The 18,459-nt window shown below is 48.4% G+C and overlaps 1 protein-coding gene across 6 annotated transcripts in view; it reads left to right on the top strand.

Moving 5' to 3' along the window:
* ZNF618 (zinc finger protein 618) overlaps window positions 1-18,459 on the top strand; it is a 118,053-nt gene that overhangs the window by 61,906 nt on the left and 37,688 nt on the right. For all 6 annotated transcript variants that reach the window (XM_075324527.1, XM_075324531.1, XM_075324528.1 and 3 more), the window contains exons 2-4: window positions 12,685-12,922; window positions 13,500-13,607; window positions 13,967-14,044. In XM_075324527.1, coding sequence (XP_075180642.1) covers window positions 12,748-12,922; window positions 13,500-13,607; window positions 13,967-14,044 — 361 coding nt within the window. In that variant the 5' untranslated portion in view covers window positions 12,685-12,747. The remainder of the gene's footprint in view (window positions 1-12,684; window positions 12,923-13,499; window positions 13,608-13,966; window positions 14,045-18,459) is intronic.

Raw genomic sequence — 18,459 nt, 5'->3', positions numbered from 1 at the left:
TAATGGGCCCTACATAGCCCTCCATACAGAATAATGGGCCCCACATAGCACTCCATACAGAATAATGGACCCCTCATAGTCCTCCATACAGAATAATGGGCCCCACATAGCCCTCCATACGGAATAATGGGCCCCTCATAGTCCTCCATACAAAATAATGGCCCCACATAGCCCTCCATACAGAATAATGGGCCCCATATAGCCCTCCATACAGAATAATGGCCCCACATATGCCTCCATACAGAATAATGGGCCCCACATAGCCCTCCATACAGAATAATGGGCCCCACATAGCCCTCCATACAGAATAATGGGCCCCACACAGCCCTCCATACGGAATAATGGACCCCACATAGCCCTCCATACAGAATAATGGCCCCACATATCCCTCCATACAGAATAATGGGCCCCACATAGCCCTCCATATAGAATAATGGCCCCACATAGCCCTCCATACAGAATAATGGACCCCACATAGCCCTCTATACAGAATAATGGGCCCCACATAGTCCTCCATACAGAATAATGGCCCCACATATCCCTCCATACAGAATAATGGGCCCCACATAGCCCTCCATATAGAATAATGGCCCCACATATCCCTCCATACAGAATAATGGGCCCCACATAGCCCTCCATACAGAATAATGGCCCCACATATCCCTCCATACAGAATAATGGGCCCCACATAGCCCTCCATATAGAATAATGGCCCCACATAGCCCTCCATACAGAATAATGGACCCCACATAGCCCTCTATACAGAATAATGGGCCCCACATAGCCCTCCATACAGAATAATGGCCCCACATATCCCTCCATACAGAATAATGGGCCCCACATAGCCCTCCATATAGAATAATGGCCCCACATATCCGTCCATACAGAATAATGGGCCCCACATATCCCTCCATACAGAATAATGGGCCCCACATAGCCCTCCATACAGAATAATGGCCCCACATAGCCCTCCATACAGAATAATGGGCCCCACATAGCCTTTCATATAGAATAATGGCCCCACATAGGCCTCCATACAGAATAATGGCCCCACATAGGCCTCCATACAGAATAATGGCCCCACATAGCCCTCCATACAGAATAATGTGCCCCACATAGCCCTCCATACAGAATAATGGCCCCACATAGCCCTCCATACAGAATAATGGGCCCCACATAGTCCTCCATACAGAATAATGTCCCCACATATGCCTCCATACAGAATAATGGGCCCCACATATCCCTCCATACAGAATAATGGCCCCACATAGCCCTCCATACAGAATAATGGGCCCCACATAGCCCTCCATACAGAATAATGGGTCCCACATAGCCTTTCATATAGAATAATGGCCGTACATAGCCCTCCATACAGAATAATGGGCCCCACATAGCCTTCCATACAGAATAATGGGCCCCACATAGTCCTCCATTCAGAATAATGGGCCCCATATAGCCATCCATACAGAATAATGGACCCCACATAGCCCTCCATATAGAATAATGGCCCCACATAGCCCTCCATATAGAATAATAGACCCCACATAGCCCTCCATACAGAATAATGGCCCCACATAGCCCTCCATACAGAATAATGGGCCCCACATATCCCTCCATACAGAATAATGGGCCTCACATAGCCCTCCATATAGAATAATGGCCCCACATAGCCCTCCATACAGAATAATGGACCCCACATAGCCCTCTATACAGAATAATGGCCCCATATAGCCCTCCATACAGAATAATGGGCCCCACATAGCCCTCCATACAGAATAATGGGCCCTACATATCCCTCCAAACAGAATTATGGGCCCCACATAGCCCTCCATACAGAATAATGGACCCCACATAGCCCTCCATACACAATAATGGGCTCCACATAGCCCTCCATACAGAATAATGGGCCCCACATAGCCCTCCATACAGAATAATGGGCCCCACATAGCCCCCCATACAGAATAAAGGGGCCCCACATAGCCCTCCATACAGAATAATGGGCCCCACATAGCCCTCCATACAGAATAAAGGGGCCCCACATAGCCCTCCATACAGAATAATGGGCCCCACATAATCCTCCATACAGAATAAAGGGGCCCCACATAGCCCTCCATACAGAATAATGGCCCCACATATCCCTCCATACAGAATAATGGGCCCCACATAGCCCTCTATACAGAATAATGGCCCCACATAGCCCTCCATACAGAATAATGGGCCCCACATAGCCCTCTATACAGAATAATGGCCCCACATAGCCCTCTATACAGAATAATGGCCCCACATAGTCCTCCATATAGAATAATGGCCCCACATAGCCTTCCATACAGAATAATGGGCCCCACATAGCCCTCTATACAGAATAATGGCCCCACATAGTCCTCCATATAGAATAATGGCCCCACATAGCCTTCCATACAGAATAATGGGCCCCACATAGCCCTCTATACAGAATAATGGCCCCACATAGCCCTCCATACAGAATAATGGGCCCCACATAGCCCTCTATACAGAATAATGGCCCCACATAGCCCTCTATACAGAATAATGGCCCCACATAGTCCTCCATATAGAATAATGGCCCCACATAGCCTTCCATACAGAATAATGGGCCCCACATAGCCCTCTATACAGAATAATGGCCCCACATATCCCTCCATACAGAATAATGGGCCCCACATAGCCCTCTATACAGAATAATGGCCCCACATAGCCCTCCATACAGAATAATGGGCCCCACATAGCCCTCTATACAGAATAATGGCCCCACATAGCCCTCTATACAGAATAATGGCCCCACATAGTCCTCCATATAGAATAATGGCCCCACATAGCCTTCCATACAGAATAATGGGCCCCACATAGCCCTCCATACAGAATAATGGGCCCCACATAGCCCTCCATACAGAATAATGGGCCCCACATAGCCCTCCATACAGAATAATGGGCCCCATATAGCCCTCCATACAGAATAATGGCCCCACATAGCCCTCCATATAGAATAATGGGCCCACATAGCCTTCCATACAGAACAATGGGCCCCACATAGCCCTCCATATAGAATAATAGCCCCACATAGCCTTCCATACAGATTAATGGGCCCCACATAACCCTTCATACAGAATAATGAGCCCCACATAGCCCTCCATACAGAATAATGGGCCCCATATAGCCCTCCATACAGAATAATGGGCCCCACATAGTCCTCCATACAGAATAATTGGCCCCACATAGTCCTCCATACAGAATAATTGGCCCCATATAGCCCTCCATACAGAATAATGGGCCCCACATAGCCCTCCATACAGAATAATGGGCCCCACATAGTCCTCCATACAGAATAATGGGCCCCACATAGCCCTCCATACAGAATAATGGGCCCCACATAGCCCTCCATACAGAATAATGGGCCCCACATAGCCCTCCATATAGAATAATGGCCCCACATAGCCTTCCATACAGAATAATGGGCCCCACATAGCCCTCCATACAGAATAATGGGCCCCACATAGCCCTCCATACAGAATAATGGGCCCCACATAGCCCTCCATACAGAATAATGGGCCCCACATAGCCCTCCATACAGAATAATGGGCCCACATAGTCCTCCATATAGAATAATGGCCCCACATAGCCTTCCATACAGAATAATGGGCCCCACATAGCCCTCCATGCAGAATAATGGGCTCACAAAGCCCTCCATACAGAATAATGGGCCCCACATAGCCCTCCATACAGAATAATGGGCCCCACATAGTCCTCCATACAGAATAATGGGCCCCATATAGCCCTCCATACAGAATAATGGCCCCACATAGCCCTCCATATAGAATAATGGGCCCACATAGCCTTCCATACAGAACAATGGGCCCCACATAGCCCTCCATATAGAATAATAGCCCCACATAGCCTTCCATACAGATTAATGGGCCCCACATAACCCTTCATACAGAATAATGAGCCCCACATAGCCCTCCATACAGAATAATGGGCCCCATATAGCCCTCCATACAGAATAATGGGCCCCACATAGTCCTCCATACAGAATAATTGGCCCCACATAGTCCTCCATACAGAATAATTGGCCCCATATAGCCCTCCATACAGAATAATGGGCCCCACATAGCCCTCCATACAGAATAATGGGCCCCACATAGTCCTCCATACAGAATAATGGGCCCCACATAGCCCTCCATACAGAATAATGGGCCCCACATAGCCCTCCATACAGAATAATGGGCCCCACATAGCCCTCCATACAGAATAATGGGCCCCATATAGCCCTCCATACAGAATAATGGGCCCCACATAGCCCTCCATACAGAATAATGGCCCCACATAGCCCTCCATACAGAATAATGGGCCCCATATAGCCCTCCATACAGAATAATGGCCCCACATATCCCTCCATACAGAATAATGGGCCCCACATAGCCCTCCATACAGAATAATGGGCCCCATATAGCCCTCCATACAGAATAATGGCCCCACATATCCCTCCATACAGAATAATGGGCCCCACATAGCCCTCCATATAGAATAATGGCCCCACATAGCCTTCCATACAGATTAATGGGCCCCACATAGCCCTCCATACAGAATAATGGGATCCACATATCCCTCCATACAAAATAATGGGCCCCACATAGCCCTCCATACAGAATAATGGGCCCCACATAGCCCTCCATACAGAATAATGGCCCCACATATCCCTCCATACAGAATAATGGGCCCCACATAGCCCTCCATATAGAATAATGGCCCCACATATCCCTCCATACAGAATAATGGGCCCCACATAGCCCTCCATATAGAATAATGGCCCCACATAGCCCTCCATACAGAATAATGGACCCCACATAGCCCTCTATACAGAATAATGGGCCCCACATAGCCCTCCATACAGAATAATGGGCCCTACATATCCCTCCATACAGAATAATGGGCCCCACATAGCCCTCCATATAGAATAATGGCCCCACATATCCCTCCATACAGAATAATGGGCCCCACATAGCCCTCCATACAGAATAATGGCCCCACATAGCCCTCCATACAGAATAATGGGCCCCACATAGCCTTTCATATAGAATAATGGCCCCACATAGCCCTCCATACAGAATAATGGCCCCACATAGCCCTCCATACAGAATAATGGCCCCACATAGCCCTCCATACAGAATAATGGGCCCCACATAGTCCTCCATACAGAATAATGTCCCCACATAGCCCTCCATACAGAATAATGGCCCCACATAGCCCTCCATACAGAATAATGGGCTCCACATAGCCCTCCATACAGAATAATGGGCCCACATAGCCCTCCATACAGAATAATGGCCCCACATAGCCCTCCATACAGAATAATGGGCTCCACATAGCCCTCCATACAGAATAATAAGCCCACGTAGTCCTCCATACAGAATAATGGCCCCACATAGTCCTCCATACAGAATAATGGGCCCCACATAGCCCTCTATACAGAATAATGGGCCCCATATAGCCATCCATACAGAATAATGGACCCCACATAGCCCTCCATACAGAATAATGGCCCCACATAGCCCTCCATACAGAATAATGGGCCCCACATAGCCCTCCATACAGAATAATGGACCCCACATAGCCCTCCATACAGAATAATGGGCCCCACCTAGCCCTCCATATAGAATAATGGACCCCACATAGCCCTCCATACAGAATAATGGGCCCCACATAGCCTTCCATACAGAATAATGTGCCCCACATAGCCCTCCATACAGAATAATGGCCCCACATATCCCTCCATACAGAATAATGGGCCCCACATATCCCTCCATACAGAATAATGGGCCTCACATAGCCCTCCATACAGAATAATGTGCCCACATAGCCCTCCATACAGATTAATGGACCCCACATTGCCCTCTATACAGAATAATGGGCCCCACATAGCCCTCCATACAGAATAATGGGCCCCACATAGCCCTCCATATAGAATAATGGCCCCACATATCCCTCCATACAGAATAATGGTCTCCACATAGCCCTCCATATAGAATAATGGCCCCACATAGCTCTCCATATAGAATAATGGCCCCACATGTCCCTCCATACAGAATAATGGGCCCCACATAGCCCTCCATATAGAATAATGGCCCCACATGTCCCTCCATACAGAATAATGGGCCCCACATAGTCCTCCATACAGAATAATGGCCCCATATAGCCCTCCATACAGAATAATGGCCCCACATAGCCCTCCATACAGAATAATGGCCCCACATAGCCCTCCATACAGAATAATGGACCCCACATAGTCCTCCATACAGAATAATGTCCCCACATAGCACGCCATACAGAATAATGGACCCCACATAGCCCTCCATACAGAATAATGTCCCCACATAGCCCTCCATACAGAATAATGGCCCCACATAGCCCTCCATACAGAATAGTGGGCCCCGCATAGTCCTCCATACAGAATAATGTACCCCACATAGCCCTCCATACAGAATAATGGGCTCCACATAGCTCTCCATACACAATAATGGGCCCCACATAGCCCTCCATACAGATTAATGGGCCCCACATATCCCTCCATACAGAATAATGTGCCCCACATAGCCCTCCATACAGAATAATGTGCCCACATAGCCCTCCATACAGAGTAATGGCCCCACATAGCCCTCCATACAGAATAATGGGCTCCACATAGTCCTCCATACAGAATAATGGACCCCACATAGCCCTCCATACAGTATAATGTGCCCCACTTAGTCCTCCATACAGAATAATGTGCCCCACATAGCCCTCCATACAGAATAATGGCCCCACATAGCCCTCCATACAGAATAATGGGCCCCACATAGCCCTCCATACAGAATAATGGACCCCACATAGTCCTCCATACAGAATAATGTGCACCACATAACCCTCCATACAGAATAATGGACCCCACATAGCCCTCCATACAGAATAATGGCCCCACATAGTCCTCCATACAGAATAATGGGCGCCACATAGCCCTCCATACAGAATAATGGGCCCCACATAGTCCTCCATACAGAATAATGGGCTCCACATAGCCCTCCATACAGAATAATGGGCCACACATAGTCCTCCATACAGAATAATGGCCCCACATAGCCCTCCATACAGAATAATGGCCCCACATAGTCCTCCATACAGAATAATGGGCCCCACATAGCCCTCCATACAGAATAATGAGCCCCACATAGCCCTCCATACAGAATAATGTGCCCCACATAGCCCTCCATACAGAATAATGGACCCCACATAGTCCTCCATACAGAATAATGGGCTCCACATAGTCCTCCATACAGAATAATGGACCCCACATAGCCCTCCATACAGTATAATGTGCCCCACTTAGTCCTCCATACAGAATAATGTGCCCCACATAGCCCTCCATACAGAATAATGGCCCCACATAGCCCTCCATACAGAATAATGGGCCCCACATAGCCCTCCATACAGAATAATGGGCCCCACATAGCCCTCCATACAGAATAATGGACCCCACATAGTCCTCCATACAGAATAATGTCCCCACATAGCCCTCCATACAGAATAATGGGCCCCACATAGCCCTCCATACAGAATAATGTGCCCCACATAGCCCTCCATACAGTATAATGGGCTCCACATAGTCCTCCATACAGAATAATGGACCCCACATAGCCCTCCATACAGTATAATGTGCCCCACTTAGTCCTCCATACAGAATAATGTGCCCCACATAGCCCTCCATACAGAATAATGGCCCCACATAGCCCTCCATACAGAATAATGGGCCCCACATAGCCCTCCATACAGAATAATGGACCCCACATAGTCCTCCATACAGAATAATGTGCACCACATAACCCTCCATACAGAATAATGGACCCCACATAGCCCTCCATACAGAATAATGGCCCCACATAGTCCTCCATACAGAATAATGGGCGCCACATAGCCCTCCATACAGAATAATGGGCCCCACATAGTCCTCCATACAGAATAATGGGCTCCACATAGCCCTCCATACAGAATAATGGGCCACACATAGTCCTCCATACAGAATAATGGCCCCACATAGTCCTCCATACAGAATAATGGCCCCACATAGCCCTCCATACAGAATAATGGCCCCACATAGTCCTCCATACAGAATAATGGGCCCCACATAGTCCTCCATACAGAATAATGGGCCCCACATAGTCCTCCATACAGAATAATGGCCCCACATAGTCCTCCATACAGAATAATGGGCCCCACATAGTCCTCCATACAGAATAATGGCCCCACATAGCCCTCCATACAGAATAATGGCCCCACATAGTCCTCCATACAGAATAATGGGCCCCACATAGCCCTCCATACAGAATAATGAGCCCCACATAGCCCTCCATACAGAATAATGTGCCCCACATAGCCCTCCATACAGAATAATGGACCCCACATAGTCCTCCATACAGAATAATGGGCTCCACATAGTCCTCCATACAGAATAATGGACCCCACATAGCCCTCCATACAGTATAATGTGCCCCACTTAGTCCTCCATACAGAATAATGTGCCCCACATAGCCCTCCATACAGAATAATGGCCCCACATAGCCCTCCATACAGAATAATGGACCCCACATAGCCCTCCATACAGAATAATGGACCCCACATAGTCCTCCATACAGAATAATGTCCCCACATAGCCCTCCATACAGAATAATGGGGCCCACATAGTCCTCCATACAGAATAATGTGCACCACATAACCCTCCATACAGAATAATGGACCCCACATAGCCCTCCATACAGAATAATGGCCCCACATAGTCCTCCATACAGAATAATGGGCGCCACATAGCCCTCCATACAGAATAATGGGCCCCACATAGTCCTCCATACAGAATAATTTGCTCCACATAGCCCTCCATACAGAATAATGGGCCACACATAGTCCTCCATACAGAATAATGGCCCCACATAGCCCTCCATACAGAATAATGGCCCCACATAGTCCTCCATACAGAATAATGGGCCCCACATAGCCCTCCATACAGAATAATGAGCCCCACATATCCCTCCATACAGAATAATGGGCCCCACATAGCCCTCCATACAGAATAATGGGCTCCACATAGCCCTCCATACAGAATAATGGCCCCACATAGCCCTCCATACAGAATAATGGGCCCCACATAGCCCTCCATACAGAATAATGGGCCCCACATAGCCCTCCATACAGAATAATGGGCCCCACATAGCCCTCCATACAGAATAATGAGCCCCACATAGCCCTCCTTACAGAATAATGGACCCCACATAGTCCTCCATACAGAATAATGGGCCCCACATAGCCCTCCATACAGAATAATGAGCCCCACATAGCCCTCCTTACAGAATAATGGACCCCACATAGTCCTCCATACAGAATAATGTGCACCACATAACCCTCCATACAGAATAATGGCCCCACATAGTCCTCCATACAGAATAATGGACCCCACATAACCCTCCATACAGAATAATGGCCCCACATAGTCCTCCATACAGAATAATGTGCACCACATAGTCCTCCATACAGAATAAAGGGGCCCCACATAGCCCTCCATACAGAATAATGGGCCCCACATAGTCCTCCATACAGAATAATGGACCCCACATAACCCTCCATACAGAATAATGGCCCCACATAGTCCTCCATACAGAATAATGGGCGCCACATAGCCCTCCATACAGAATAATGGGCCCTACATAGTCCTCCATACAGAATAATGGGCTCCACATAGCCCTCCATACAGAATAATGGGCCACACATAGTCCTCCATACAGAATAATGGCCCCACATAGCCCTCCATACAGAATAATGGGCCCACATAGCCCTCCATACAGAATAATGGGCACCACATAGTCCTCCATACAGAATAATAGGCCCCACATAGCCCTCCATACAGAATAATGAGCCCCACATAGCCCTCCATACAGAATAATGTGCCCCACATAGCCCTCCATACAGAATAATGTCCCCACATAGCCCTCCATACAGAATAATGGGCCCCACATAGCCCTCCATACAGAATAATGGACCCCACATAGCCCTCCATACAGAATAATGGGCCCCACATAGTCCTCCATACAGAATAATGGGCCCCACATAGCCCTCCATACAGAATAATGGACCCCACATAGCCCTCCATACAGAATAATGGGCTCCACATAGCCCTCCATGCAGAATAATGGCCCCACATATCCCTCCATACAGAATAATGGGCCCCACATAGCCCTCCATACAGAATAATGGGCCCCACATAGCCCTCCATACAATATAATGGGCCCCACATAGCCCTCCATACAGAATAATGGGCCCCACATAGCCCTCCATACAGAATTATGGGCCCCACATAGCCCTCCATACAGAATAATGGGCCCCACATAGCCCTCCATACAGAATGGCCCCACATAGCCCTCCATACAGAATAATGGGCCCCACATAGCCCTCCATACAGAATGGCCCCACATAGCCCTCCATACACAATAATGGACCCCACATAGCCCTCCATACAGAATAATGGCCCCACATATCCCTCCATACAGAATAATGGCCCCACATAGCCCTCCATACAAATAATGGGCTCCACATAGTCCTCCATACAGAATAATGGCCCCACATAGCCCTCCATACAGAATAATGGCCCCACATAGCCCTCCATACAGAATAATGGGCCCCACATAGCCCTCCATACAGAATAATGGCCCCACATAGCCCTCCATACAGAATAATGGCCCCACATAGCCCTCCATACAGAATAATGGGCTCCACATAGCCCTCCATACAGAATAATGGGCCCCACATAGCCCTCCATACAGAATAATGGGCTCCACATAGCCCTCCATACAGAATAATGGCCCCACATAGCCCTCCATACAGAATAATGGGCTCCACATAGCCCTCCATACAGAATAATGGGCTCCACATAGCCCTCCATACAGAATAATGGGCCCCACATAGCCCTCCATACAGAATAATGTGCTCCACATAGCCCTCCATACAGAATAATGGGCCCCACATAACCCTCCATACAGAATAATGCACCCCACATAGTCCTCCATACAGAATAATGGCCCCACATAGCCCTCCATACAGAATAATGGACCCCACATAGCCCTCCATATAGAATAATGGGCCCCACATAACCCTCCATACAGAATAATGCACCCCACATAGTCCTCCATACAGAATAATGGCCCCACATAGCCCTCCATACAGAATAATGGGCCCTACATAACCCTCCATACAGAATAATGCACCCCACATAGTCCTCCATACAGAATAATGACCCCACATAGCCCTCCATACAGAATAATGGGCCCCACATAGTCCTCCATACAGAATAATGGGCTCCACATAGTCCTCCATACAGAATAATGGGCCCCACATATCCCTCCATACAGAATAATGGGCTCCACATAGTCCTCCATACAGAATAATGTGCCCCACATAGCCCTCCATACAGAATAATGGACCCCACATAGCCCTCCATACAGAATAATGGGCTCCACATAGTCCTCCATACAGAATAATGGACCCCACATAGCCCTCCATACAGAATAATGGGCCCCACATAGTCCTCCATACAGAATAATGGGCTCCACATAGTCCTCCATACAGAATAATGGGCCCCACATATCCCTCCATACAGAATAATGGGCTCCACATAGTCCTCCATACAGAATAATGGGCTCCACATATCCCTCCATACAGAATAATGGGCCCCACATAGCCCTCCATACAGAATAATGGGCTCCACATAGTCTTCCATACAGAATAATGGGCCCCACATATCCCTCCATACAGAATAATGGGCTCCACATAGCCTTCCATACAGAATAATGGGCCCCACATATCCCTCCATACAGAATAATGGGCCCCACATAGCCTTCCATACAGAATAATGGGCCCCACATATCCCTCCATACAGAATAATGGGCCCCACATAGCCCCCCATACAGAATAATGGACCCCACATAGTCCTCCATACAGAATAATGTGCCCCACATAGCCCTCCATACAGAATAATGGACCCCACATAGCCCTCCATACAGAATAATGGGCTCCACATAGTCCTCCATACAGAATAATGGACCCCACATAGCCCTCCATACAGAATAATGGGCCCCACATAGTCCTCCATACAGAATAATGGGCTCCACATATCCCTCCATACAGAATAATGGGCCCCACATATCCCTCCATACAGAATAATGGGCTCCACATAGTCCTCCATACAGAATAATGGGCTCCACATAGTCCTCCATACAGAATAATGGCCCCACATAGCCCTCCATACAGAATAATGGGCCCCACATAGCCCTCCATACAGAATAATCCCTTTTTCCCGCCCGCTGGGATCGGATGTCTTCTATCGTGCTGTGGATTTGCGTCTCGAGTGGGGCAGGTTCTCTGTTATAGGGCAGATGTCTATGATTAGAAAACATGGCTGCTTCCGTCAAATCTTAGCGCCACCCTTGTCTTCAGGTTGTGTGTGGTATTGCAGTTCACCCCCATTCATTTCTATATAACGGAGCTGGAGAACCAGAGTAACCCTATAGACAGGGGAAGCGAAGTTCTGGAAGAAAACCGCCATGTATTCTCCCTACTTTTTATGATTGATGGTAGACCACCGCTGTGTTTTCCCAGGGAGCGTGCGGTCCAGGGGGAGAGCGGAGACCCTTACTTCATCCATCCCAAAGAGTGTGGACAATGAGTGCGAAAGATGTGACGGTGAAAATAGAAAAACCTGAAGAAGTTCCCCAGCCCGAGCTGTGGAAAGAGAATGCCAACAGCTCTGCCAAGAAGGAGATGGACGATGGCGCCGAGAAGGCCCCTGCCGAGATCTGCGTGGTGATCGGAGACAACCGCAACCAGCAGAATATTGGTGAGTGAAGAGGGTGAGCCGCAGGCGATGTTAGGGGGGTCCATGTCACCCCCCATAGCGGTGCCAGTGTTGGATTCATGAGCGGGAGATGAGCCTCAGGCACAGTTAGGGGTCCTTGTCACCCCCATGGTGGTGCCAGTGTTGAATTTATGAGCTGGGGATGAGCCTCAAGTAACGATAGGGGGTCCTTGTCACCCCCCATAGCAGTGCCAATGTTGGATTTATGAGAGGGGGTGAGCCTCAGGCAAAGTTATGGGGTTCTTGTTGCCCCCCATAGTTGCACCATTGTTGGATCTATGATCAAGGGATGAGCCTCGGGCAAAGTTAGGGGGTCCTTGTCGCCCCCTATAGCAGCGCCAGTGTTGGATCTATTTGTCTGGGGATGAGCCTCAGGAAAAGCTAGGGGGTCCTTGTCGCCCCCCCATGGCGGTGCCAGTGTTGGATTTATGAGATGGGGAGGAGCCTCAGGCAAAGCTAGGGAGTCCTCGTCGCACCCATGGTGGGGCCAGTGTTGGACTTATGAGTGGGGGAAGGGGATTGACAATCGTGTTGATTTTTTTGGGGATGTTCCCGGCAGGTGCGGACTCCCCAGAGCGACCCACAGCCCCGATCAGCAGAGAAGTGTCCTGGAGCGGCGGCAGCCGTCCACGCAGCATCCCACCAAGAATCAGCACATCTTCTCCAGGTGAGCAGATAGTGCCGCCATATTGTTCGGCATCAAAAGTACCGCGGATGCAGCCATTAAAGAGGCCTTATGGGCTGGGGTGTGTATTGTGCACCCGTCCTGTTAGCACTGGACTGGTGATAGTCCCCTTAAAGTTCGGGTTACGTGGCGGCATAAAGATGTTGAATGCCAGTGTCCGCCATTGATGGTGAATGTGGCCACTTAGAATCCCATCGGTGGCTTCCTGCTGACTGTCGGGTTCACGTGATTAGTTGCCTTTCTGTGCCGCGGAATATTAACGTCTCCGGCGCGTCGCCTCACAGAATGCTCTTTTAGCCAGGTCACATGACTCATCTTCCTCCTTCTTTCTTTTCTTCCAGGTTCTTATGAATGTGGAATTTGTAGGAAAAAGTACAAATATTACAACTGCTTCCAGACGCACGTCCGAGCGCACATAGGTGAATATTGCCGGCGAGTGGGATCTCCTCCTTCTCTGTAATCAGCGCGTGTTATAAGAGAGGGCACTCGCCCCGCGCCACCGCACAGAAAGGATTTCATTATCTGGAAAAAATAATTACATTGATCTAATGACCATTGTGCAGAATGGCTCAGCGCAGAAAATGAAGAGACGGAGGCCACAGCAGCCACTAATGAATCCCCACTTTGCCGTGTACGACAACTTACACTCCGCACCGCCAGAGCTTCATATACAATTCTACCCTAGACCACCAGGGATACAATATTGCCATTTGCAGGTTTTAACCTCCTCCCTTCCAGGGAGGATGGGGATATGACCCCAGCATGCTAGAGAATATTCAGCCTTATTCTACTTTAGACCACTGGAAAATTAAATGGCAACCACTCCGCACCCCAGACCCCCAAGGAAAAAGTAGTAAGTCCTCCATTCTCCTCTAGCACCAAGAAAAGGAGTATTACCCTAGAGTATGAGGGAGTTAAATATGAACACTCAAACTCCCCTAGACCACCTGCGAATTAAGTACGCTACACCACAGAGCAAAGGGTATTTCACTAGACCACCAGGGTAAAATGTCCTGTAGTAATGTGCCCATTCTTGTCCCCTTTTACAAATGTGCAACTTCCCTGTCCCCATCCTGTAGTAATGTGACAATCCTGTTGTAATGTGCCCAACTTTGTCCCCTTTTACTAATGTGCCCCATCCTTGTCCCCATCCTGTAGTAACGTGCCCCAGCCTTGTCCCCATTTTGTAGTAATGTGCCTATCCTGTAGTAACGTGCCCTAGCCTTGTCCCCATTTTGTAGTAATGTGCCTATCCTGTAGTAACGTGCCCCAGCCTTGTCCCCTTCAACTAATGTGCCCCATCCTTGTCCCCATCCTGTAGTAATGTGCCCATCCTGTAGTAACGTGCCCCAGCCTTGTCCCCATTTTGTAGTAATGTGCCTATCCTGTAGTAACGTGCCCTAGCCTTGTCCCCTTCAACTAATGTGCCCCATCCTTGTCCCCATCCTGTAGTAATGTGCCCATCCTGTAGTAACGTGCCCCAGCCTTGTCCCCATCCTGTAGTAATATGCCCATCCTTGTCCCCATCCTGTAGTAATGTGCCCCCTCGTGTAGTAATATGCTCAACCTTGTCCCCTTTTACTAATGTGCCCCATCTTTGTCCCCATCCTGTAGTAATCTGCCCCATCCTTGTCCCCATCATGTAATATTGTGCCCCATCCTTGTCCCCATCATGTAGTAATGTGCCCATCCTGTAGTAACTTGCCCCAGCCTTGTCCCCTTCACCTAATGTGCCCCATCCTTGTCCCCATCCTGTAGTAATATGCCCATCCTTGTCCCCATCCTGTAGTAATATGCCCCCTCGTGTAGTAATATGCTCAACCTTGTCCCCTTTTACTAATGTGCCCCATCTTTCTCCCCATCCTGTAGTAATCTGCCCCATCCTTGTCCCCATCATGTAGTAATGTGCCCATCCTGTAGTAACTTGCCCCAGCCTTGTCCCCTTCACCTAATGTGCCCCAGCCTTGTCCCCATCCTGTAGTAATATGCCCATCCTTGTCCCCATCCTGTAGTAATATGCCCCCTCGTGTAGTAATATGCTCAACCTTGTCCCCTTTTACTAATGTGCCCCATCCTTCTCCCCATCCTGTAGTAATGTGCCTCATCCTTGTCCCCATCATGTAGTAATGTGCCCATCCTGTAGTAATGTGCCCCCTCGTGTAGTAACGTGCCCAATTTTGTCCTCTTTTACTAATGTGCCCCATCCTGGTCCCCCTCCTGTAGTAATATGCCCATCTTTGTCCCCTTTTACAAATGTGCTCTTTCCTTGTCCCCATTCTGTAGTAATGTGCTGATCCTGTGTCCCAGCCTTGTCCCCTTCAACTAATGTGCCCCATCCTTGTCCCCATCCTGTAGTAATGTGCCCCCTCGTGTAGTAATATGCTCAACCTTGTTCCCTTTTACTAATGTGCCCCATCTTTCTCCCCATCCTCTAGTAATGTGCCCCATCCTTGCCCCAATCATGTAGTAATGTGCCCCATCATGTAGTAATGTGCCCCGTCCTTGTCCCCATCATGTAGTACTGTGCCCATCGATGTCCCCTTTTACTAAGGTCCTCTTGTAGTAATGTCCAATCCTGGTCCCCGGCCAATCAGATGCAAGCAGGTGACATCATACGCATCATCTGCTTGCCTCTGATTGGCCAGCGGATGCCATTGGAATAGGGCAGAGAGCGCTTTACTCAGCACAGCGCCGGTAAAACGTGCATCGGAAAAAGCCGTGAGCAGTGGCGGGTGTGACCCCAGCATCGTCCACAATCGTCAAGGGGTGCATGTGCCTGAAGGCCGCAACAAGCAACATGTGGCCCGCGGGCCGCGTGTTTGAGACCTTTGCCCTAGAGTATGAGGGAAATAACACCAAAATGCCTAAATCACCAGGACATTCAGTATTACTCTAGACTACCAGGGAACTAATAATTCTCTTGTGGACTACAGTAGAGGGGGATAAAACGGTATTTACATTCCATTTCTCTAGACCACCAGGGAACAAAATATTAGCCAACCAGTACTTTACAAGAGCAGGAAGTACATTTTATCCCTCCACTACCTAGACCACCACTGCTAGAGTAGTAAATATTAGCCCTCCACTACCCTAGACCACCAGGGAACAATATATTACCAACCACTATGTTAGAATATCAGGGGAAAACATATTAACCCTCCACTACCTAGACCACCACTCCCAAAAAAATAAAGGTTAGCCCTTCTCTACCCTAGGCCACCAGGGGATGAAATATTAGGCAACCACTACTTTAGAACATCAGGTAATACATACCGTCCCTCCACTACCCTAGACCACCAGGGAACCGGATATTGGGGGTTATTTCCTTAGAACACCAGGGAAATACATATTATCCCTCCACTACCTAGACCACCACTCCCACAGAAGCAAATGTTAGCCTTCCACTACCCTAGACCACCAGGGAACGAAATATTGGGCCACCACTACTTTAGAAGACCAGGTAAATACATATTAACCCTTCAATATCTAGACCACCACTCCCAGAGAAGGAGTCCTCCACTACCCTAGACCACCAGGGAACCGGATATTGGGGGTTATTTCCTTAGAACACCAGGGAAATACATATTATCCCTCCACTACCTAGACCACCACTCCCACAGAAGCAAATGTTAGCCTTCCACTACCCTAGACCACCAGGGAACGAAATATTAGGCCACCACTACTTTAGAAGACCAGGTAAATACATATTAACCCTTCAATATCTAGACCACCACTCCCAGAGAAGGAGTCCTCCACTACCCTAGACCACCAGGGAACAATATATTACCAACCACTATGTTAGAATATTAGGGAAAAAACATATTAACCCTTCACTACCTAGACCACCACTCCCAAAAAAATAAAGGTTAACCCATCACTACCCTAGACCACCAGGGGAAGAAATATTAGGCAACCACTACTTTAGAAGACCATGTAAATACATATTAACCCTCCACTACCTAGACCACCACTCCTAGAGAAGTATATATGAGCTGTCCACTACCCTAGGCCACCAGGGAACAAAATATTACCAACCACTATGCTAGAATAACAGTGGAAAACATATTAACCCTCCACTACCTGAACCACCACTCCCAGAGAAGTATAAATGAGTCCTCCACTACCCTAGGCCACCAGGGAATGAAATATTAGGTACCCAATGTGCTACAACACCAGGTAAAAGCATATTAACCCTCCCAGAGCAGTAAATATTAGCCCTCCACCAACCTAGACCACCAGGGAACGAAATATTGGGCCACCACTACTTTAGAAGACCAGGTAAATACATATTAACCCTTCAATATCTAGACCACCACTCCCAGAGAAGGAGTCCTCCACTACCCTAGACCACCAGGGAACCGGATATTGGGGGTTATTTCCTTAGAACACCAGGGAAATACATATTATCCCTCCACTACCTAGACCACCACTCCCACAGAAGCAAATGTTAGCCTTCCACTACCCTAGACCACCAGGGAACGAAATATTAGGCCACCACTACTTTAGAAGACCAGGTAAATACATATTAACCCTTCAATATCTAGACCATCACTCCCAGAGAAGGAGTCCTCCACTACCCTAGACCACCAGGGAACAATATATTACCAACCACTATGTTAGAATATTAGGGAAAAAACATATTAACCCTTCACTACCTAGACCACCACTCCCAAAAAAATAAAGGTTAACCCATCACTACCCTAGACCACCAGGGGAAGAAATATTAGGCAACCACTACTTTAGAAGACCATGTAAATACATATTAACCCTCCACTACCTAGACCACCACTCCTAGAGAAGTATATATGAGCTGTCCACTACCCTAGGCCACCAG

The sequence above is a fragment of the Anomaloglossus baeobatrachus genome, chromosome 9 (assembly GCF_048569485.1).
Source record: "Anomaloglossus baeobatrachus isolate aAnoBae1 chromosome 9, aAnoBae1.hap1, whole genome shotgun sequence".
Lineage (NCBI taxonomy): Eukaryota > Metazoa > Chordata > Amphibia > Anura > Aromobatidae > Anomaloglossus > Anomaloglossus baeobatrachus.
Note: the sequence above shows the minus strand (reverse complement) of the source record. Positions and strands in the feature narration are given on the sequence as shown.